General features: G+C 37.3%; 2 protein-coding genes across 4 annotated transcripts; one reads left to right on the forward strand and one right to left on the reverse strand.

Moving 5' to 3' along the window:
- Positions 1-2653: 2653 nt before the first annotated feature.
- LOC133032771 (uncharacterized) lies at positions 2654-6614 on the forward strand. The gene is made up of 7 exons (XM_061107175.1): positions 2654-3051; positions 3460-3536; positions 3624-3809; positions 3899-3994; positions 4155-4226; positions 4839-4955; positions 5429-6614. The coding sequence occupies exons 1-7, from the start codon at positions 2820-2822 to the stop codon at positions 6269-6271; spliced, it is 1623 nt and encodes a 540-aa protein (XP_060963158.1). The 5' UTR covers positions 2654-2819; the 3' UTR covers positions 6272-6614.
- A 238-nt stretch (positions 6615-6852) lies between these two features.
- Positions 6853-12838, reverse strand: LOC133032772 (serine/threonine-protein kinase SRK2E). 3 transcript variants are annotated; one of them, XM_061107177.1, is made up of 9 exons: positions 11802-12838; positions 9560-9634; positions 9380-9481; positions 9249-9302; positions 9054-9146; positions 8626-8718; positions 8007-8111; positions 7825-7923; positions 6853-7531 (listed from the first exon to the last, which is right to left on the reverse strand). In XM_061107177.1, the coding sequence occupies exons 1-9, from the start codon at positions 12105-12107 to the stop codon at positions 7241-7243; spliced, it is 1218 nt and encodes a 405-aa protein (XP_060963160.1). In that variant the 5' UTR covers positions 12108-12838; the 3' UTR covers positions 6853-7240. The 3 variants fall into 3 exon arrangements, with proteins under 3 accessions (XP_060963160.1, XP_060963161.1, XP_060963162.1); XM_061107178.1 differs by having other exon boundaries at positions 11810-11950; XM_061107179.1 differs by lacking the exon at positions 11802-12838 and adding an exon at positions 9728-9788.
- Between the last annotated feature and the right edge of the window lie 10225 nt (positions 12839-23063).

The raw sequence follows: 23063 nt of genomic DNA on the forward strand, positions 1-23063 counted from the left end.
AAGAGTGGACATACGTGCACGGGGTGTATGTTGAAACATACAATCGTATTATGGGTTTGTATTTACATGTTTTATGGTAGATTGTTGTTTTATGCTAATGTTATTAGTGTGTGATAGTGATAAGGCTTTTGACTGTTTGTGTGATGATATCACCTATAGGATAGGTTTTCTGCTGCTGGTGTGAGCATAGCACTGCAGGATATATTTTTGGCTGCTTGTATGGGTTTACTTGCAGGTTATCCTTTCATGGGTGAGTACAACTTGTGAAAAGGAATTGCCCTATTGGATGCCGAGTGTGAGAATAACACAAGGCAGGGTAAGTTACACTTCATGTCTGATCAACATGAGTGGGAGTAGATTATCGTATGTGAGGACAATGTGCGATAAGATACTATGTGTTATGTGTGTGAGTATAGCATACGTTAAGATTACACTGTGATATGATGTTGTATTGTATGTAAGAATAATATGTGATATGACATGTTGTTATATGTATGCAAGTATGGTATGAATTGATTTGATGTTGTGATATTGTTATACTTATGACTATGTTATCTGGTTGGGGGGGTTATGTCCTACATAGCTCTTCTCACTGGGCGTTAGCTCACGAGTACTCTGTGTGGAGGTAAAGGCAAAACTATATAGTGAGGGTGGTGAGCTCGAGGCATGGATTACATGTTAGGGGATTGTCACGATGTTTTGGTTTAAAAATATTTCATTTAAGATTATGATTCAAATAGTTTTTGTAAAGCTTTATATTTTAAGGTTATGAATAAATAAATGTTTTGTTTTAAAAATAATGAGATCTCATGCTTAGTTATTTTTCATTAAAGAAGTCTTTTATTGTCTTTATCTTAAATGGTTTTAAACGGACTAGCTAGTGTGACGTCTCGGGAAATCGGGGCGTTACAGTCATCAATTCAGGAAGCAGCCAGAGTGGCGTACTCGTGTATAAGAGCCAATTATTTCGTGGGTTTAAGGACCCAATGGAGGCTTGAAGCGGGGACGTTACAAAGAATTATAGATATATGATCATTTGATATGAAAATTAAGATCATACAACAAGATGGAACACATATATGGTCTTGGAGTACCATCATTGTCACAAATAAAAATTTATAGTACCATTAATGTGTTATGTTCATATCTACTTGAAATTTTAAATTTTAGTATGAACAAAGTTGTGTACACACATGAATGATACAATTAGTTGGATAAAGACTAATGTTCCACGAACCCCTCATCTATAATTTAGAAGTCCATACATACTCTGAAAGAGTTATAGAAAATATATGATCAAAGATTGTATATGGTAATATTTTAAAAGTGATAAAAATTATCTTATGAGATCTATTATCACCAAAAGAATTATGGATCATACGTGCATGAGGGGGAGACATATTCATGTTGCACTCTTTTTTCCTTAGCTCAGGTTTTGTCCCACTGGGTTTTCCTAGCAAGGTTTTTAACTAGGCAACTTACAAATAGTTATGAATATGAAATATATATTGTACTATTTTTCCCTAGCTCAGATTTTGTCCCACTGAGTTTTTCTGGCAAGGTTTTTAACGAGGCAACTATAAATCATGTTAACATACTTGCATTTTATGAAGCAAGTAGAGAATGTGTGTGAGTGAGATCATTGACATAGCATATTTGGAAAACATATGGATTGCACTCTATAAAGAAGTATCAACACAAACAGTTCTCTATGAAAGATAATACTGCTTGCATCGCTCAACTTAAAGGAGGGTACATTGAAGGAGATAGAGTTAGAACACATTTCACCAAATTCTTCTTTATACGCTTCAAGAAAATGCAAATTGGTGTTCAACATATTCAATCAAGTGTCAATCTTGCAAACTTATTCACAAAGTTATTACCAACATCAACATTTGAGAAGATGGCAGACAAGATCGAAATTCGTTGATTAGAAGATCTACACAAATGCCTAACTGAGGGGGAGTTAGTTTACACTATACTCTTTTTATTTTTGATCAAGTTTTTCAGCAAGATTTTGAATGAGGCAGTTATTATGGACATCCAAGGGGGAGTGTTATGAATATTAATAATTATGTGGATGCCCAAATCTTTTATTTATTACCATAATTGTAATAACATTTCTCTTTTTCTTAGTTTCATTTTTTCTTAGTTTTTTAATATTTCACTCTTGTATTTGTATAAATAGGGGTTCACCCCATTGGAATAAACAACTCAAAAATTCCCATTCACTTTCTCTTTCTCTCTTCATCTTCTACTTCTTTCTTCTCATCTACTTTATATTATTTTATAAAATTTTGGAGTAATCACTCTAATTAAATATTACAATTCAATAATACAAATTTCTTTTTTCAAGATACATTTCTCCTTGTTATCCATACAATTCTCCAAACAATAGAAAAAACGAAATTGGCAATTTTATCCCTCAAAATTAAATGTCATTTAAAAACAAAAAAATAAATCAATATAAAAATAATTCATTTCTCAATATAACTATTGAAAACAGTCACCAAACTTGTTATAAACGGTCAAAAGTAAAAAATTAACCTGAAACTATAGTAAATGAAAAGTGAGGGATTACATAAATCCCCATGTTTATTATTATTGTTATTATTATTATTATTATTATTTGTATAGATTGAAACGACGTCGTGAAAGAAGGATGACTGAATTCCAAAATTTGAGCCCTATTATGAGGCAATGTACTATGTAATCTTCTACGCTGCAAATGTAGAGTTGTGGACTGGTTTCCCTCTTCTTCTTAATATCTTTTCTTCTGTCTGTTTAAGCAGTGAGCGCAACCACCACCCGCCACCGCCATGAAAGAAGACCAAGGGGAGCATGCCCAACAAGATTCTTCTCCCATAGACAGCAGTACCAAGCGAAAGCTCGACGACAACATCCTCCTCGCCAAGCAGAAAGCTCAAGAAATCGCCGCCCGACTCGTCAGTAATGCTGAGTCAAAGCGCCCTCGACTCGACACAGATGATTCCAACTCCTCTGAACCTCTCCCATACTCTGACTCTCTATCCTCCAACCCTCCCTTTCCTGGTAATATATTTCTAGGGATTCTTTTTAAATCTCTTTTACTCTAATTTATTTGCACGTTAAAAATTTAGCCTTATATTAGATTGAGCTTCATATATTTTTCTTAATTACTTTAACTTTACCCGTTCATTCAAAATAATTTTTGTGGATTTTGTTTTTGGGTTCCATGTTTGGTCGTTTGAAATCATTTCACTCTGGGATTTACCACTAAATTATTGAAGTTTATGTATGCCAAATATGATTGAAGAATATCTTTAGGGGAAAAGACAAAAAAGAAAAAAAAATATATATATAGATTTCATTCATATTTATTTTATAATTTAGGAAGGTAATACTGTTGAAGCAATAAAGCTTTTAATGATTTCAGTTTGTTAAACCTACCTAAGCTGACCTTTCACAACTTTGGTTCAGTTCCTTTTGTTGCTCAAACAGGACAATATCAGGCTTCTCAAGGACCGGGCAAGAAAATAAGTATTCCAAATGGCAAGGTAATTTGTCACCATCTAGTTGCTCTGCTAACTCATTATTATCATGATATTGCTTAGAGTTTGATTCTGTGGAATTCTGTTACGCAGGTGGGGCTCATTATTGGGAAAGGAGGAGAAACAATTAAATATCTGCAAAGTCAGTCAGGAGCAAAGATTCAGATTACTAGGGACTCGGAGGCTGATCCTTATTCTCTCTCAAGAGACGTGGAATTGACGGGGACATCCGAACAGATTAGTAGAGCAGAACAACTTATTAATGATGTGATATCACAGGTATAGTAATGCTTTCTGCATTGATGTTATTGTTTGATGATCAAAATGGTCTGCTCGCTACAATTTGGTTCGCAACATTGTTGGAACAGACAGATACAGGGAACTCTGCTCCATCAGCAAATCAGGGAGGGAACCCAGTTCAGCCTGGAGCAGGACAGTTTATCATGAAAGTTCCTAACAACAAGGTACAAAGAACCTCCCATGGCTTATAAGCTACTAATACTTTTTTTTTTCCGAAAGATAGTTCATCGCCATTTGTCACAGCACCATCTGCTAAAATCTGGTGTGTCTTTTATTGAAGAAGTTTAGAGAAGTAATCTTAATTTACATTGCTGATTGTTGTAGGTTGCGTTGCTCATTGGCAAGGGTGGCGAGACTATAAGGAATATGCAAAGCAAGTCAGGAGCTCGTATTCAGGTTTTGAAATTTTGAGGCAATAAACAATTGCATAGATTCTTAGACCTTTTAGCTTCATTTGTTGTTGTGGTTATTTTTTTCCGTTAAGATTGTCTGTTTTCTATGTCGAGAAAAAGTTAAACAGTAGTTATGTGATAAGACCCGAGATCTTCCGCTCAAGAACACAATAAAACAGTAGCAAAACAGTAGGAATTGTATATTAAATGTATTGAGAAATCCAATTACAAAAGATAGGAGCCCTTAGGCTCCTTTGGTGCAATTAGAGTATTTACTCAAACATTGCCTATCCACCAATCTTCCTAAGTATTCTATATATACTATTGTAATCTCACTCAAACACTCTTCTTAATACAATGACCCAATTACCCTTTTATTTAATATATGTTAGAACACTACCCTAATCCTAGGTCCTAACATTATGTCACTGGAATGCCTCAATATAGTTGGCGAAAGTGTCACTGTCAAAATGGATATGTTAATCACTTCAAATTCACTTTGTTGGCACTTATGCACACATTTTGGAAATTGAATTGTCTATTGGGGAAGGCTATGTGTGTCAATGTTTCTATATTACACAATGTGGTGGTTGTTGATCATTTGTAATCCTTTCAGATTGTACCATTGCATCTTCCTCCTGGGGATACCTCAACAGAGAGAAATGTGTATATAGATGGATCAGAAGAACAAATTGATTCAGCTAAAGAATTGGTCAATGAAGTAATTAGTGGGGTGAGTCCACAAATGAACCATTGGATACTTTTATGATATACAACACTATTTATTTCAAATAATATTTTATATTTCAGTCTTTTTCAGTATTCTGTGACATTGAGAAAAATTATTTGTGATATGGTTAAAGATTTTTATGCTAATATCAGCAGATTATGTTACTCTTGGTTTAGCTGTTTTTATTCAAATTGCTCAGCATATGGCAAGCGTTTCCATTTTTGTTTGCATTGATGGACGGAAAAGCATAAAATTAATATAAAAATTTCTTTTCACTAAAGCAAATTATATTTACTTATTATACCTACGCTATATATAGTTGATTTTGTATTATAATATTACTGTTTCCAATAAAAATGAAAGAGTGCATGAAGCAGATACATCACACGCTCACAAGAAAAAAACCTTTAGATGCGCCATTAAGTTGGTTTCAATGTTTTTAATTACATATCTCACGTTAGTGATAATTCCTGCAGAAACGCTTGGTGAATCCTCCTGGAGCAAATAACTACATGCAGCCAGCTTACCCTGCTGGTGGAAATTGGGGTGCACCTCCAGTGCAGCAACAACCTCAGTATGGGTATGCACAGTCTGGAAGCTATGTACAACCTCCTGCACCTGCCTCGTACTACAGTAACTATGCTACCTCAGCGCCGGGTTGGGATCAGTCAAACCAGTCAACTCAACAACCTCAGCAGAGCAGTGGATATGACTATTATGGACAACAAGCTCAGGTTGGCTCTGCTCCATCAAATCCTAGTTACAGCTACAATCAGAATCCACACGGGAGCCATGGTTATGACCAGAGCTACTCACAGCAGCCGTCAAACTATGACCAAAATGTCTCAAGTCAGGTCCCGATTTCTGATCAGCCTAATCCATATGTGAGCTCAGCATATGGACCACCTCCTGTGGCATCAAACTATGATGGAACATCTTCTTCTCAAACTGCTCACCCAGGACCAACATATAATCCTCAGACTGGTTACTGGTCTTACCCAGGCAACACAAGCCAACAGCCAGTTTATGATCAAAGTTATTACCAGGCTTACGGAGGTCAGCTAGTTTCTGATGCTGGCCACCCAGGCTATGGCGAGGCAGGATATACTCAATTAGCCCCAACACAAGCAAGTTATGTGCAACCAACTAATTCCCCTGGTCAGGGAGGACAGAAACTTGAGCAACAATCCCAGGAACAGCTAGCAACAAATGGATTTGCACACTCATCAATCCATGGAGCTCAAAGAGAAGGTGATGGAAATTCAGATGCAGTTGGCTCAGCTCCTACTGCACAGGAAAGTACCGATGCTCAAACATAGTTGGTGGTGGTTAAGAATGTTCTCTAATGTAGTGCTTCATTTGTGATTTACTTTTGGTAATACTCTCATATACCTTGCGTAAATTGATTGCCTTGGCCATTATCCCAAATCAGGCAGAAGAGGTAATGGATGATTTTTAACCGATCAAACCATCTTTGGAGGTAGTACTCTGAAGATTGAATTTGATACTTCTTTTGAGCTTTCATCCACTTTTTCTCTTATTTTTAACAGATTATATTAGGTCTATGAAATCTTGAATGATGAATGCATCTTTAATGCAACTGGTACCTTTTTGTATGCCTAGACTTTCTTATTAGAAAAGCAAATGCTAATTTTCATTTAAGGCTGTTGGACTAGAAGCAGTGAAACTATGACTTTCAAAACTCTTGCGCATGCACACTAAATAAGAGATTGAACAAACAAGTAGTGCATTTTGAATATTTTTTTTTCATTCTAATCTTCATCACAATAATTATTGTGGGCAATTGTTTCTCCCATAAAAGATTGCTCTATGCGTTTTTTTTTCCTTCATATCATAATATTTTTCTGAAATTGGTAACTGGGAGGTAGACACAAAAAAAGAAAAACAATACCAAATACAGATTGCTGTTTAACTTATGATACATTTTTGAGTAACAGTAACACAATTTTAGGTTTACTTATGCCACAAGTAGAAGTGGGAAATAATAGAACACATAAATGCCCCATAGACGTGGCAGAACAGTGACTTAAAAAAAATAGTAGCAGCCTGTTACTAACAGGAGAAGCAGGTCAATAGTAAAAGAAACCGCAAGCAGAAAGACAGTTGGAAGGCAGGAGTCTCACTTAGTTCGACATTGCAAACCTAAGACTCCTTCAGTACAATGAAAGTACTGAAAACCTTTAAGCCTTTTCACATATCTGAAGACGAGACATATAAGATGCAGTAAAAATTTTAGGGGCAAGCGTTGGAAACCTAGTTTTTCTCAGTCACATTGCATAAACAATCTCTCCGCTGCTGTCGATGTCCAGTTCAGGATCTGTGTCCAAATCATCATCCATGTCGTCGTCAATGTCCAGACTACCAGTAAGGTACTGGTCGAGGCTGTTGGCACCAGCTGCGGGTAATGTGGCCTCAGAAATGATCTGCATTATTTCATCAATACTTTGCATTGGTTGATCGGCTTCATCGAACTGGTTGTTCGTATTCTCATCTATGAGATCTGCTGGAAGATTCTTCAGAAACCACTCGTGGTTTCTGATCTCAGGAATGGTTATCCTCTGTTGCAAAGTAACATCCAACGAAACTTGAATTAGAAGGACCATCTCCTATTTGAGAGTTAAAATAGAATAAGGAGAGCAACCTATTTCTCCTTTGAAATCAACCAATCTTTATCTTTCATTATTTTCTAAGAGAGGTGACAAAGATCAGTAAAAGAAATCCTACCATGCATTACCAGGAGTCATACCATTTCAAAATTCCAAGTGAATTTGGGAATACAGAAAGAAACCTAAGGAGACAAATAACCAATATTACTCGAGCAATATATAAACAACTAAACTACTACGCTGACCTTTGCAGGGTCAGCTACAAAAATCCTTGAGATCAGATGACGACACTCTGGAGATATATGAACATAGTCAGGTACTGAGTACTGAACATTCAAGATTCGCTGCACAAACATATCTCAGTTCAGGTGAAGGAAAGTAGTAAAGTTAAGAATTACATTTATAACTTTTGAGCACTTAAACTTACATGTATTGTCTTGCGGAAATTTTTAGGCTCCTCTGGGTCCTCAAAAGGGTATGCACCCACCAACATGACATATAAAGTCACCCCACAAGACCATACATCAGCAATCTGGTTGGGATGATGAAAACAAACAATGCCAAAACATTATAATCACCATTTAACGAAGGTCAAGTCCATAGTATTCAGAGAAACAGAGGGAGGCCTTTATAAGAGTAGAGTAATATAACACACCCTTTGGGGGCATAGCCATACTACTTATTGAATCATTTTATTCAGCAAATGAAAATTTCAATGCAGGCACTCCTACACCCATCAAATGTCCATTTTTCTAGGTTATCCAAACTAAAGTAGAAAAGAAAGCTGACTACTAGTTTAAAAAATAAATAAATATCAGATTCAATCTGATTGTGTAGCCAGGAGCCTGTGGGACAATCTTTTGAGGCCCGTTTTCTGAAGGTATTAACAAGAGCCAAGTGCTTGAGATCATGGCAAGAAAATGCACAAGAAACTTAGAAAGGATGAGTAATTTTAAAACTTACTCTAGTCTTCCAATCCAAATGCCTTTAAAAAAATAATACTCTTCAAATAGGGAATGCTTCCAACAGATCAAAAATAAAATTACCTTGCCATCATATTCTTTCTTAAGTAACACTTCAGGCGCAATGTACGCAGGGGTACCAACAGTTGATTTTGGTTGTGAATGCAGCACTGAGGACTGAGAAACCAAAATAGAATCTGATTAGATGCCATTGACTATTAGTACAAACCAACATTAACAGAGAATCACAATGTTAATGAAGAAAAAGAGAGAGAATTCCATAGCCGAAACAAATATTACACGCAGAAAGAAGTAGGTAGTTCCATGAAATTGCTTCTAACCAGAAGGAAATAGCATCAACAAGAAAAATGTATTTCACCATGCATGAGCATAGTCACCCTTACCACCTTATAATGTTTTACTTGAAAATGTTCTTTCAAGCATAAACTGCAAAGACTTAAGTAAATACATAGCTCTAGTGAACATTACAGTAAAATATAATTAATTAATACCTTTGAGTATCCAAAGTCACAAATCTTCAAACGTGGAGCTGGGCTTCCATCCAACAAAGTGTTCTCCAATTTCAGATCACGATGGCATACTTGCTTAATTGTAAGAGCAACATAGGACAAGTCATCTTCTGGGTGGATTGATAACTCAAGAAAAAATTCCATTAAAAAAAGAAAAGAAAGACAGCTTTCAAATACCATTGCGTGACAGTAGCTAACTCCTGATATAAGCTGTTGGAAGAAGAAGCGTGCCTGCAGCCCAAGACAACATACATTAGAAAGAAGTCGTGGCTGCTGCTGGAAACAAAAACAATGAACTGGATAGGAACCTCATCCTCACTGAATCTCCCAGCGTTGCATATTCGCTCAAATAGCTCTCCGCCAGATGCATATTCCATTACAATGGCTAGATGAGTTGGTGTTAAGATGACCTACATACATATAGACAATTGTTAAAAGGAAACTTCCATAAAGAGGCTCATTTGTGATAACACATTTAATAAGCTTACCTCTTTGAACCGGACAATGTTGGGATGCCTCAATGACCTGTGATTTATGATTTCCCTCCGTACATTTTCATCAATCTGTTACACACAGTTAACAAGTAGGTAAATAATTACGACTAAATGAAGAATGAATAGAATTACTGACTAAAAGCATTGAAGTCAGTCACTGGCCTACAACATAGAGACCGATGAGCATTCAGCAAGTAGTGTCCATTACATGCCATGTCAACATAATAGGAAACCATCAGGCCTCAGCTGTATTGACTGATCACATGACATAATGACCTGCCTATATTGCTATATCACGAATAACTACAATTAATATAAACTTTGAAAGCTCTTCCAATTATGAGTCAAAAAATTGTCATTTAAATAGGATTGTGACCAGCAGAGTTATTAACAATTTTTGTATGTAGAGGAGCTTTCAAGTATAGAAAGCATATTTGTGTGGGATTGAAATCTATTAAAGAAAGGAAATGTGTATTGTGTGTTGTGTCCCACATTGCTCATGTGTGAGTAATTTGTAAGATTTATACTACACTCGTAGCTAGCAAGACTTACCCTTTGTTTGGCAAGAAGGACAGAATGAGTTAGTGATTGATTGTATATGAGGTGTAGAAAGATAAGAGAAGGGGATGGATTTGGTGTGTACCTTAAATTTGTTTGATATGTTGGAAGGAAGGAAAGGAATTCTAAATTATTGAAATAAAAACTATAAATATTTATTAGCATATTTATGGCCATTATAATTTAATTTTGGATTTTTTTCTTTTTTACACTTTAAAACAGTTTTTTTTTTTGTATTTTTACGAAATTCTACATAAAAACTCCTATTGCAACTAGCGCTGCAACTTAAATTGCAACAAAAAATCGTACAGAAACTCCTATTGCAATTAGCGCTGCAACCACTTTAAAAACTCAAACCGTAAATTTGAAAAAAAAAAAAAAAAAGTTAAAAAAATAGTATATGGGGTAATTTCCCTTTAATTTTTATAGCTCACTTTTAAGGTAAAAAGAGAGTTATAGAAAAAATTAACATCTTCATTACTCAATCCTTCATAGTTCCGAAGGATAGTTTTTTTGGGCCCAAGTGGATTTGCAATCCACACCCTCTTCCCTTCCTTAACCCTTTTTCCTCCCAACCAAACACATAAAAGCTAAGGATTGATCAACTCAATCCATAGACCTTAATCCATCATTCCTCTAATTCCTCCTACCAAACAAAGTGTTAATCTCTAGGTAATTGGATAAATGATGAATGTGATTGAAATCTATCAGAATATATATATTTATAGAAAGCATTGTGATGGTAAATACATATCATAGGCACTCCAAACTTTTGAGCGTGCATGTTATAAAAACAGTTTGACACATGTTCTTGCATTCCATTAAACTGAAAATCAAAGCTGCTCGAATTCAGATCAGTTAAGCACTTCCAGCTAGGGGTACCAAAAAATAACAGAACAGGGATTGCAGGGTTCAAGTTACACGACAGAATTGAAAACATAGATTACATAATAATCACTACGTTAAATCTCTCTCTTTTTAGCATAGTAATGATGGTTTTATTGTTTCGTATAAAAAGAGAAGTTGAAACATGAAAGAGAACAAAAGAGAAAAGAACATTCCAAACTATTTATATCAATTACTCAAGGAAATACAGAAACTTGTGCTCAAATGATGCTAATTTTAACCCAAGAAAATCAAGTAGTGGTCAATTCATTAAAGTTAATGAGAAAAAGATGAATAAGTAAAAAAAAATATCAATTCTTATTTTGTTCCCCCAGATTAACTATATTGAGTATCCTCCGTCCTCCTCTTTAATATCAACAATACGGGGAAAAGAAATAATTAGCAAAATCCAGTCATCCTCGAAGTAAAACTCAGTGTTGGAAAATAAAGAAAAAAAAAAGCTAAGATTAAAATTAGAACCCATCAATCATTGAAAGCTTATAGTCCAAAAGACTATTCAATTCACGAACACGCGGCAAAAAGTACGAGTTTAACTAACAAAACCATATTTTCAAACACTCGAATAAAGAGTAAAAACAGGGTTAGCCGAATTAACAACTAGACAAAGATCAAATTGGAGTTCAAACACAACAAAGCAGAAAACATTATTATTAATTCATAAAGACATGAACCCTGTACACCGAAAAGATCAGCAACCCATTGAATCTTTCAAATACAACATATTAAAAAGGCCAAGAAACGGAAAGAAGTATGAAGTAATTTAGAGACTGACCTTCTCACCTCTCTCGATGTACTTAACGGCTACAAGCTCGTCAGTCTGCCTGTCTCTCATCAACCTGGCCACCCCGAAATTTCCCGACCCAATATCGCGCACAAGCTCGTAGCGATCGCTATCGTGCATAATCGGTATGTCCATGCCTGGTCCAACTGTGATCATCGATCGATCCATCTTTCTTTTTCTAGTTTCTTTATAATAAGGGAAAAAGAAAAGAATAAGACCAACCACTCCTCTCTCTCTCTCTCTCTCTCTCTCTCTCTCTCTCTCTCTCTCTCTCACATTATAGAGATAGAAAGGCATATGGGCAAAGCACTATCCATGAGAGTGGTCGAGATCAAACCAGAAACCGGTAGCAAGTGTGAGGTGGCGTGATATGAGCCACTGGATTGGAAGTAGAAGCTGTGGGTGGGTGAAGAAAGAGACTCAAAAATGGGTTGAGGCCCGTGAAGCTTCCAGCCACCCTTGATTATAATCAAAACGAGTTCAGATTCTCTTCCTTTTTCTTCTCTATCTCTTTTTGGGGGGCAAATACTTGTACTTTGCAGTTGCAGAGGCGGTGCGTGAGACCAACCGAGCTCGTGAACCCTCTCACTCTCTACACTCAAAGCTAATGAGCTTTTCTTTTATTCGTACTCTCTGTGATTTTATCCAAAACTTTATGAGTAAAGTATCAGTACATACCAGCAACGGAAAAAAGTTGCAGTACATACCAGTACACAGATATTTCTGTTAAAATTTAAAGAGGATAAACAATGATGAGGAGTTTCATCCATAAAAATAAAACAATCTTTGTTATTTGTTTACTAAACAAGAGACTAGCAATTTTATCATTAAAATTATTATTATGCATTATCTATTATGTATCAAGTCTAATAAATTACATGCCACTCAATAATTAATTAGATCAATAATAGTATAATATGGAAAAAAGTGTAAGATACTCGTAATCCCTTTTAACAATGCTCTTATTTCAAACTTAACAAATCTATTTGTGAAATTGTGACAATTGTGAAGTGTTCACATGCACTGTTTAACTTCAAGCTTAGCACGTGTTTTCATCCATTGATTTATCGTCTAATATTCAATGTTTTGATTCCTCACTTAAACAGATTTGGTTAAGGGTATGATCATAGCCAAAATTTTAAATTTGTAAAGGGTATATGTTTAATATTATATTTTACAATACATGTACTCACGGTTAATAAAAATACTATTTGCGGCAAAACTATTATTTGTAATTGTTACACATATGACTCTAATAAAAAAAAATACGACAAAAGTACTATATCTTATAATTTTATTGCAGTTATACATTTTTTTTTAGTTATTAAGTGCTTACTAAGCCCGTTAGGTGCCAACTCAGAAACACGTAGCGATATACGTGATCTAATAATATATCTCCACATGTTTCTAACTTGACACTTAATAGTCAAAAAAGGTACGCCCGCAACAAAATCGTAAAATAATGTACTTTTATCGCTACTTTTTGTAATTGAGGTCATATATGTAACAATTATAAATGTTAAGGGATTTCATCGCAAATATCCCTTAGTAAAACTGTAATTTTCATTCAATTTCACCATTAGAGATTATATTAGTGGCTTAAACAGGACAAATATAAGACTTAGATTATAATTTATTGGGTCTCTACAGAAACGTGTAATATTAGTTACTTTTAAGTCTTCTTTCAAAAAAATTCAAAAATTAAGCCTAGTTATAAATTTAAGACACTAACGAAGTCTGAACTAATAGAACTAGAAGAAAATAAGAATTTTACTAACATTAAGTACTTATACTGCTAAAAAAATTATTATATATATCGTTTATAAACTTAAAATTTTAAATACTCATGATGCAAATATCCATTATTTATATATCAGTCTTGGAACCCACTAATCAAAATGCCTAATTTAGATGCAATATGATAGCAACTCGTGTTAAATTATTACTATGTGTTTATTGAGAATTTTAGAAATTGATTAAGTGAGAGCTTAAGAAATTAAATAAGTAAATAAGTAAATAAGTAATGGAGATTGAGATTTTTACGTGGTTCAGGTATTAATTAAACCTAGTCCACGAGTCTATGTATTTAGCCAAAAGGCTTTGATGTATTACAATGAGGTCTTACAAGTTAAAGAACCCTAGATTCTTGCTATAGTGCTCCCTCTTAGGTTTTCCTTATAGAAGAAGAAATTCTAAAGAGAGTATGAATCCTTTGTCCCCCTTTGCATAACATGCTTACCTTTCTAGATTTTATAAGATATTTTAGAAGTACCTGGACGAATAAACACTCAGTTTATTGTATAGAAAGCTGTGTTTATAGCCTCTGCCCACAAATATTTTGTTAGCTTCTTGCTATTTTAACATCACTCTTTCCATCTCTTGCAAAGTTCGATTCTTCCTCTCAACAACTCCATTTTGTTGAGAAGTTTAAGAAACTGAGAATTCATGAGTTATACATGTAGACTTACAGAAATCATCATATATAGAGTTCTCAAACTCCTTACCATGATCACTCTGAATTCGAACAATTTTACTAATGTTACATCCTTTTTCAACTCTTAATCTCAAATATTGTGTTTTAAAAGTATCAAATGTGTCAGATTTTTCTCTTAAAAAATATACCCATGTAAAATGAGAGTAATCATCAACACACACAAAAATATATCGCTTACCAATCAGACTTTCAACTTGAATTAGACCCATAAGATCCATGTGAAGTGATTCCAATACTTTCGTGGTTTGATAACTGATACACTTTTGTGAGTGATTTTTAATTGCTTACCAAGTTGACAAGGTTCACACTTACCAACACTTTCTTTACCCAGTTTGGGTAGACCATGAACAACATCTGGATTTGACAATTTTTTTAGATTTTTGTAATTAATATGTTCAAGTTTTGCATGCCACAAATCAATGGTGTTGTTGATAGCTGAATGACAAGTGAAAACAGGGGTTAGGGTATAATAATTATCATTAGATCGAAATACTTGTAAGATACATTGATTATCATCATTAAGTACATAGCAATGATCACTGTCAAATGAGACAATATACCCTTGGTCACAAATTTGACTAATGCTAAGTAAATTAGCCCTTAGCCCCTCAACCAACATCACATTTTTTAATATGGGCAACCCTTCAAAATTGAGAGTTTCCATTCCAATGACATTTCTAGCTACACCGTTCCCAAATGTGACTTTGCCACACTATATTGGCCTGATGTTAATCAAAAAGTCCTTGTCACTTGTCATATATCTAGAGCGACCACTGTCAAAATACCACATTTGTAAAGCAAGAATTTTATTAAAAAAACCAGCTAGCCATTTTTCTTTTTCAACCCATTTTTGTTTCATAATACTATGTTTCTTTTGAAATTTATTCAAATTACCAAATTAATTTGTTTTGTACATATTCTGCATGGTGAGATATTTAGGTCTAATATGTCCCTTTCTACCACAAAAATAAAAAATAGGGACAAATCTCCTTTCATAGAGATCTTACTCTTTTTGTAATTATTGGAGACTTTAATTCTGTAAATACTGCCTTTACAACTACAAACTTTGAATTTGTAGCAGCAAACTTTAAATTTGTAGTAACAGGAAAATTCGTAGGAACACTAGATTTTACAAATTTTGTCATTCTAGAACTTTCAGTACCATCCAAGACCAGCAAAGTCTCTTCGACCTGCATTCTAAACTTCCTCAAAAATAGACGATTCGGGATTTCGCATTTGGACATTTTTCTTGAGATTTTCAAGTTCCTTCTTTAATAGAGAAATCTTTTCATCTTTAATGCAAAAATCAGTCTCATAATCTTTTATTTTTAATTCAAAAGTTTCAACTTGATGAGACAATTTTTTATTCATTTTAGACAAGACTTTATTTTCAGAAGTAACTTGTATCCATTTTTCATACATGACCTTGTAAGATTCAGCTAGAGACTCTTCACAGATTTCTGAATCATCAGAATCTGAATCTTCTTTTTTAATGGTATTATTCAAACATACTAATCTTTCTTCCACTTGTGAATCACATAACACACTAGAAATAAACTGAGGTTAGAGCAACATTCTCAGAATTTTCTTCATCACTCTCAATTTCATCATCACTCCAAGTGACATTAAAACTTTTCTTATTCTTTTTCAGAGTGTTTTCACACTCAGATTGAATGTGCCCAAAGCCTTTACATTCCTTGCACTGAATTCCTTTTTATTAGTAATAGAAGGTTTGAAAGATGTATTCCATTTTGAAAACTTCGAGTTATTCTTTTTATTACCCATCTTTTTCACCTATTTCTGAAAGTTCTTGGTTAATAAAGCAATTTCATCATCACATTTATTATTAGAACTTTCTTTTTTAGCATCTTTTAAAGTGATACTTTCACCTTTATCAATGATGGACTTGGGTTTATCCTTTTGTTCGATTTGTTGATTCAATTCAAAAGTACGCAAAGAACCTATTAATTCTTACACCTTCATTGTGCTAAAATCTTTAGCTTCCTCTATGGCCAAAAGTTTGGTATCAAACCTGTTGACCGAGGTTTTCGGCAACCAATAAAATATAATAAGATTCTAGAGCTGTAAGAAAATTAGAGAATGATTTTTACGTGGTTGGGGCGTTAATGAGCCTTAGTCCACGAGTCTATCTTATTTATGGATGTATTTAATACAGAGAATGTATTTGGTGAGTGTTTCACCCTTATAAATACAGAGAATGTTCTTGGTGAGTATTAACTCTTCTTGCTCTTATGCAACCCAAGATTATCGACCCCCTTTAATGAGCTTTGAGGGGGTATTTATAGTGTTTTTGGTGGGGTGATCCCCAGAACTTTTGTACAAGTGTATCTGTAAGTATCCATAAAGTTGGGCATTCCCAATGAATATACTATGAGTAATGAATGGTCAAATCCCTAGGTGCTGTAGGGCTTTTATGTGAAATGTCCTTATTGTCTTTTGACTGATGTGACTCTTCACAGTGTAGCCGTCGATAGACTTAAATGATCATTACTTTGTAGCTGCTGGTTAGAGGTTGTGCCGTCGCGTGTAGCAGTCCCAACACGCTTCCTCCCATGCGGCATTAAATGCGACTTGATTGCTCAGAGGAAGCCTGACACCTCGCGGAGATGCCTTAGCGTTACTTGGGCTTCCGGGAGCATATGGGGTTCCATATGCCTTCTCCGGGAGGCATGTCCCGGATGCTGCTTTATTACATAAGGACTTAGCAAATAGTTTGGATGATAAGTTGCTTGATCCACGTGTCCTTGTCTGGTTGGTCCACATATATTGGGCAAAATCAATGGCAACATTTACTTCCCAAGCCTTGTTTATTTGGAAAATAAAACAAGGCTTGCTCAAGTGCCTCCGGTTGACTCCTCGATTTCCTGGCACGAGCTTTGACCGCGTGAGGGTGCATTTAATGATGGCTTTTAATGCAGCGATTCACTTTTTGTAGAGATCGATTCGTTTCACGCCCATTGATTGATACAACGCATTAATGGTGTCAGACGGACACTCAAACGTTTCCACCGCCTTAATTACAAATCAATCTGATCCGTTGATCTTTGGGAATTCGAATCGTGCGTTTCCCAAACCGTTCGATTGGTAGGTGATAGTGCCTGTTCTTCATGCATTTTTGCCTATAAAAGCCACCACCTTTCCTTCATTTCGGTTACTTCCCGTTTCTTGCCAACTTTGCTCAAGTTTCCCAGAGAGAAAAATTCTCAGACCAAGAAAACACTTTTGAACACTTTACAAATTTCCCAGTCCATCTTCGTTCACTACTGTCAATCCTTCCTATCTTTGTTTGATCTACAGCAGAACCCCCAGTCTCAACACTTCACTGTAAGTTTCTTGCACCCCTTGCTTTACTGTTAAGTACATGGCATGCTTTTACTTATCTGTTCGTTTTTTCTGGGTTTGGTATTTGAAGTTTCTGGGAATGCACTCTTTTAGATTTTTCACGTAACAGGTCTAGATTCACCATTTCTGGTGTTAGGACTGCTCTTGTCACGTATTTGTTACTATTTTTCTGCAAAGGACCATACGTTCTTCGTATACTAGTCGTCTAGGGCATAGAGGAGACTGCTTTTTTCTCGATTTTCTGCCCTTTCCTTTTCTTTAATGCGCAATGTCATCTTCTGTGAATTTATTGCACCCGACTCTTGTCCAGGAAATCCTTCTAGGGTTTCCTGTTAGGCAGATGTCCGGAGGGGGCCTCTTTCCAGCAGTTAGGGGACCCCCATTCCCTTTTTCTTGGTTTAGGGTTTGGTATGGGGCCTAACTGCTGGAATCTTAACTCTTTTTTCAGAATCAAAACATGTCTGCATCTGGTTCAAAGTCGTCCAAGAAGAGTGGTAAGCGTCTGGCCACCCTCAAAGATGTCACACTGGGTCCCATTGCCCATGAGGGGTATAAGTCTCGGGCCACCGGATGGGAGGCGGTGGAGCTTCACTCCACCCTAACATGCCCCCACCAGCTGGAGAACATTGTGGAGGTGGCCGGAATCAAGCCTTCCACATCCAGGACGTACCACCGGCCGTCTCGAGATGCGAAGACGCCCAACCATAACTATGGCGGCTTCGGGGCTTGGAGCCAGACGCACCTGATGGCCAGAGCCATGCTTCCTCTCTAAGACTACTTTGTTAATTTTTTAGTTTTTGTCGGCCTCGCGCCATACCAACTGATTCCCCAAGCATACCGCCTGCTCTCAGGCTTATTTATTTTTTACTCCGCCCGGGGATGGGGCTCTCCCAGTCCGGCATAGACTTTGTATTTTTATGAACTCGTTCTGTCCCCAAAAAGGGGGACAAATTTAAAGATGGTTTTTATGGATTCTGGGCCCACCCTGCCAATGATGGGGTGGTCCCTTATAATAGGCAAACTCATGTTAAGGAGTACCGCCACCGTTTCTTCTTCTCCTCCGGGTTCCGAGCAGTGGAACACCCGGAGCTTCTCACGGAGTGGGTAAGGATTCCTCCCTATGAGCGGACCGCGCCTACTCAGGTCTTTCTCCGAAGGGCCTAGGTCTTTGCAACTTATGACCGGGCGGAACTTTACGTCGGAGGCCTAGTCACGACAGAGAATTGCCGGAAGGCCAAGCTCATCCTGCCGCACCAATCAGTGGAGGACTCTAACCTCTCCAGGGTTATCTGCCCCAATGTGAGGGCGCCTGCCGCGGAGAAGATCTTCTGGGACGAGATCATCGCCACTGCCGAGAAGAAGTACCAGGAATATCTCTACCGGAAGGGTCAGGAGAAAGCTTACTCCAAGGCTCAAGCAGCTTCCGGGAGGCCACTTCGCGTGGGGATCCCGGTCAAGAGGAGAAGCCAGGCGATCGCTAGGAAGCCCCTTCGTATTGGGGACTCAGCTGAGAGAAGGGCTCCTAGGCCAAAGCCTTCGGCTCAAGAGCCGAACACTGGGGCTCCTAGCGCCAGCACTTCCGGCTCCGGTAAGTCTCCTTTAGCAGTACATTACGTTCCTTCCGTTGGCGAATATGCCAGTCTTAGGCCTGTAGGGTTCGATGAGCGTCTTCATAGGTTTAGGATGCCCTCGACCCGGTGGGGAGACCATATGAAGGAATTTTATTTTTCCAACTTAGGAGATTTCCTAGGTCGGTCCCAGATGGGTTCTGGTCCTCCGGAGCTCGTTCCCTTAGACCCTTCGGCTTATATTTCATCCAGCTGGTTTCGGCCTTCGGACAGCTATCTTGGAGACGATGCTGCCAGCGTTAAGATTAGGAACTTTGCTAGGGCCGAATTAGAGAGTCAGGGTAGGACTAGCTTGATTGCTATATCTGAGTGTTTGTTGTTTTCCATGGATGTTCTAACACTTGCCTTTTTTCTTTTGTTGTAGCAGGTACTTCCATGGATGCCATTTTGGCCGAACTTGCCGGGGTTCACACTCCTGATGCTCTTTTCCTTTAACTTCCTCCCAGATGGCCACCCCTTTGAAAGCTTCTTCCAGCGCCCCTCCAGACACTATTGACTTAGTGGATGAGGAGGAGGTGCTTCCGGGAGAAGGTCAAGAAAAGCAATGGGGCTTTTCTGAGGAAGTTGAAGAAGGTAAAGAAGAGCAACGGGCTCTTCCTGAGGAAGTTGAAGAAAGTGAAGAAGAGCAAGAAGTTGCTCTGTTTCGCAAGCGCAAGGGCAAAATGGTTGCCCAGGAAGAGCCCAAACGGCAATGGAGAGCTGATACTCCGGCCCATAGTCTCGATGGTGGAATCTCTCCCGAGATGGAGGAACACACAGCCCCTCCCAACATTGTACTGACTCCGGTTCCTGGAGATGAGGCGAGACAGGAGCTCTAGATAGCTAAACACAACTACGCCATGGATGAATACTCCCGGGGGTATGCTGAAGTGGAGGCTCTGAAGAGAATTTTGCGAGTTGAGATGCAAAATACTCTCAACGACCCGGACTACCACAATCCGTGGGATTTAAATTTTGATCCCTTGTCGGATTGGTTCGGTTGTTTCCTCGGGCCCACACTAGCTCCCTTTGCCGCGGAGATGACCGGCGAGTTTGCATCCCAGCTTACCCGGTGTGCACCCAGGCGGTTCGCTGCTTGTGCATCCTTGAACTCCATCTTCCAAGTCCAGGATCTCAGCCACTCCCTCACCGTGGTAAGTATTCTATAGTTTACTTTTCTCCTTATTATTTTTTTTCTTAGAGATCCTTACTCATACTTGTATCCTTTCCCAGCTTGCTGCTGAGGCCGGCCGCCTTTCCAAGAACATAATTAATCATGGCTTCGTCCTGTCCGATTTTGGGGGCATGGATGAAATCAAGAAAATCCTCCAGGACCTGACTGCTGAAAGGCGGCTTTATCAGGAGGATGCCGAGCGCCGGGAGGCCCTTGCTAAGGCCAGTGAGGAAGAGGCCAGACGGAGGGAGGCACAAGCGGAGGCAATGATCTGAGAGGAGGCCCTTCGGAGGGATAGGATGGAGGCCAGGCACCAAGAGGAGCTGAGAGCGGAGGGCGAAGCCGCTGCTAAGGCCAGGCGAGAGCTTCGGGAGGCAAGGGAAGCCTTGGATGAAATGGCTGCCAAGGTGAGGTCCTTAGAGGAATCTCACCAGGCAAACTTGGAGTCTAGGGCCAACCTGGCTGTGGAGCTGAAGGAGCTCAAGGACTTCAAAGACCAAGCCTTGAAGAAGGCAAAGAGAGGTGAGCTCCTTTCTCCCATCTCCTGCAGCCGGTGCGCCAAGCGTTTCGATGATGGCGTCTGTTGGGTTTTATGCCCTAAATAAAACTCATTTCAATATAATCAGATTTACTTATTAATATAGATCAGAAATAACATTTAATGTTGCATGGTTCACATGATTTATTTCATGATTATATGTACATAATGTATAAATTCATCTGAAACCCTTTTCACATATTTGATCCTGTTTATTGTCATGATCAACACATTGGAAAGTAAACATGACTATGTGAATAAAGTTTCCTAGATTTATCAGACACAGGGTTTTACTGATATGATAATCTACAACAGAGTTTACTTGCATTTGGAGAAGTGCTATGTTCTTTCCAGAGCATTGGTTAAAGTCAAGCTCAGGTTGGATGCATGGAGTATGCATCGGAAGGGACCGATATTGAACTTTGACATAGATTTATTAAACTTACCGTAATATCTATTCAAGTCAATATCGCCTAGTTGATCCTAGATCAAATGATCTTAATCTTGATATGATTAGGCTCAATCTCGAGAGGCTATTCGTGTTCTTTGATTTTTTAGTTAAGCCTACTTTTAGGTCAGGGTGATACGTACATTTTGGGAACACGGTAGTGCAATTGAGTGGGAGCGCTAGCATAAACATGGAATCTATAGCTTCTATCTCGCGAATAGTAAGCAAAGGATGATCTCCTTCGAGCTTGACCAAACGAACATAAATGGTGGAGTACTCATTTCACATAAGCTGAAATATCATTTATACGGGGTCAAGTGTTTTAAGGAATAAATACATTGTAGGGTGTAACGGTAATTTAATCCCTTTACAGTGTAGATCATTCATATAGAGGATCATTGATCAAATTAGGATTATAACAATGGATAACTAATGATGTGTCTATATGGTGGAACATATAGAGCATTCTATATACTGAGAGTGCAATTCTAAGTTCTATGCGTGGATTCAACGAAGAATTAATAAGTTAGTGAATTTTAGTAATAAATTCTTGATCTACTTATTGGAAGCTCGGTTATATAGACCCATGGTCCCCGCACTAGTTGAGATAATATTGCTTGTAAGACTCATGTAATTGGTTTTGATTAATCAATTATAATTCTCAATTTAGACTATGTCTATTTGTGAATTTTTCACTAAGTAAGGGCGAAATTGTAAAGAAAGAGTTTTAGGGGCATATTTGTTAATTATGATACTTTGTATGGTTCAATTAATAAATATGATAAATGAAAATATTATTTAATATTATTTATAGTTATTAAATAGTTAGAATTGACATTTAAATGGTTGAATTAGAAAATTGGCGTTTTTGAGAAAATCAGATGCAGAAAAGATAAAACTGCAAAATTGCAAAAAGTGAGCCTAAAACCACTAGTATAGGGCCGGCCACTTTTATAGGAATTTACCTCTGATATTTTCATTATTTTAATGCCAAATAATTCAAACCTAACCCTAGTGGAATGCTATAAATAGATAGTGAAGGCTTCAGGAAAATTACATTTTTTTTCTGACACTTTCTGAATCAGAAAAACCTGAGCCTTCTCTCTCCCTATCTTTGGCCGAACCCACTCTCTCTTTCTTCTTCCTCAAATTTCGAAATACTTAGTGTATGAGTAGTGCCCACACACAGCAAGTGATACCTCAATCATAGTGAGGAAGATCGTGAAGAAAGACTTTCAGCAAGAAGGAGGTTTCAGCATCAAAGATTCAGAGAAAGAGATCCAGGTTCAGATATTGATAATGCTCTGCTACAGAAAGGAATCAAGGGCTAGATATCTGAACGGAAGGAGTCATTATGTTCCGCTGCACCCAATGTAAGGTTTCCTAAACTTTATATGTGTTTATTTCATCGTTTTAGAAAGTTCATATTTAGGGTGTTAATAAACATACTTGTGAGTAGATCTAAGATCCTGGTAAAATAAATTCCAACAACTGGCCTCAGAGCCATGGTAATTGATTTACTTGCAAGAAATTTGGACTTTAAAACGATTGCTTGTTTGTTTTTGGATGGTATCATGTTGTATTGAGTGTTATTTGATGATTGATTGATGTTTGTGAATTTTCGTGAAA

Source organism: Cannabis sativa, chromosome X (assembly GCF_029168945.1).
Source record: "Cannabis sativa cultivar Pink pepper isolate KNU-18-1 chromosome X, ASM2916894v1, whole genome shotgun sequence".
Taxonomy (NCBI): domain Eukaryota; kingdom Viridiplantae; phylum Streptophyta; class Magnoliopsida; order Rosales; family Cannabaceae; genus Cannabis; species Cannabis sativa.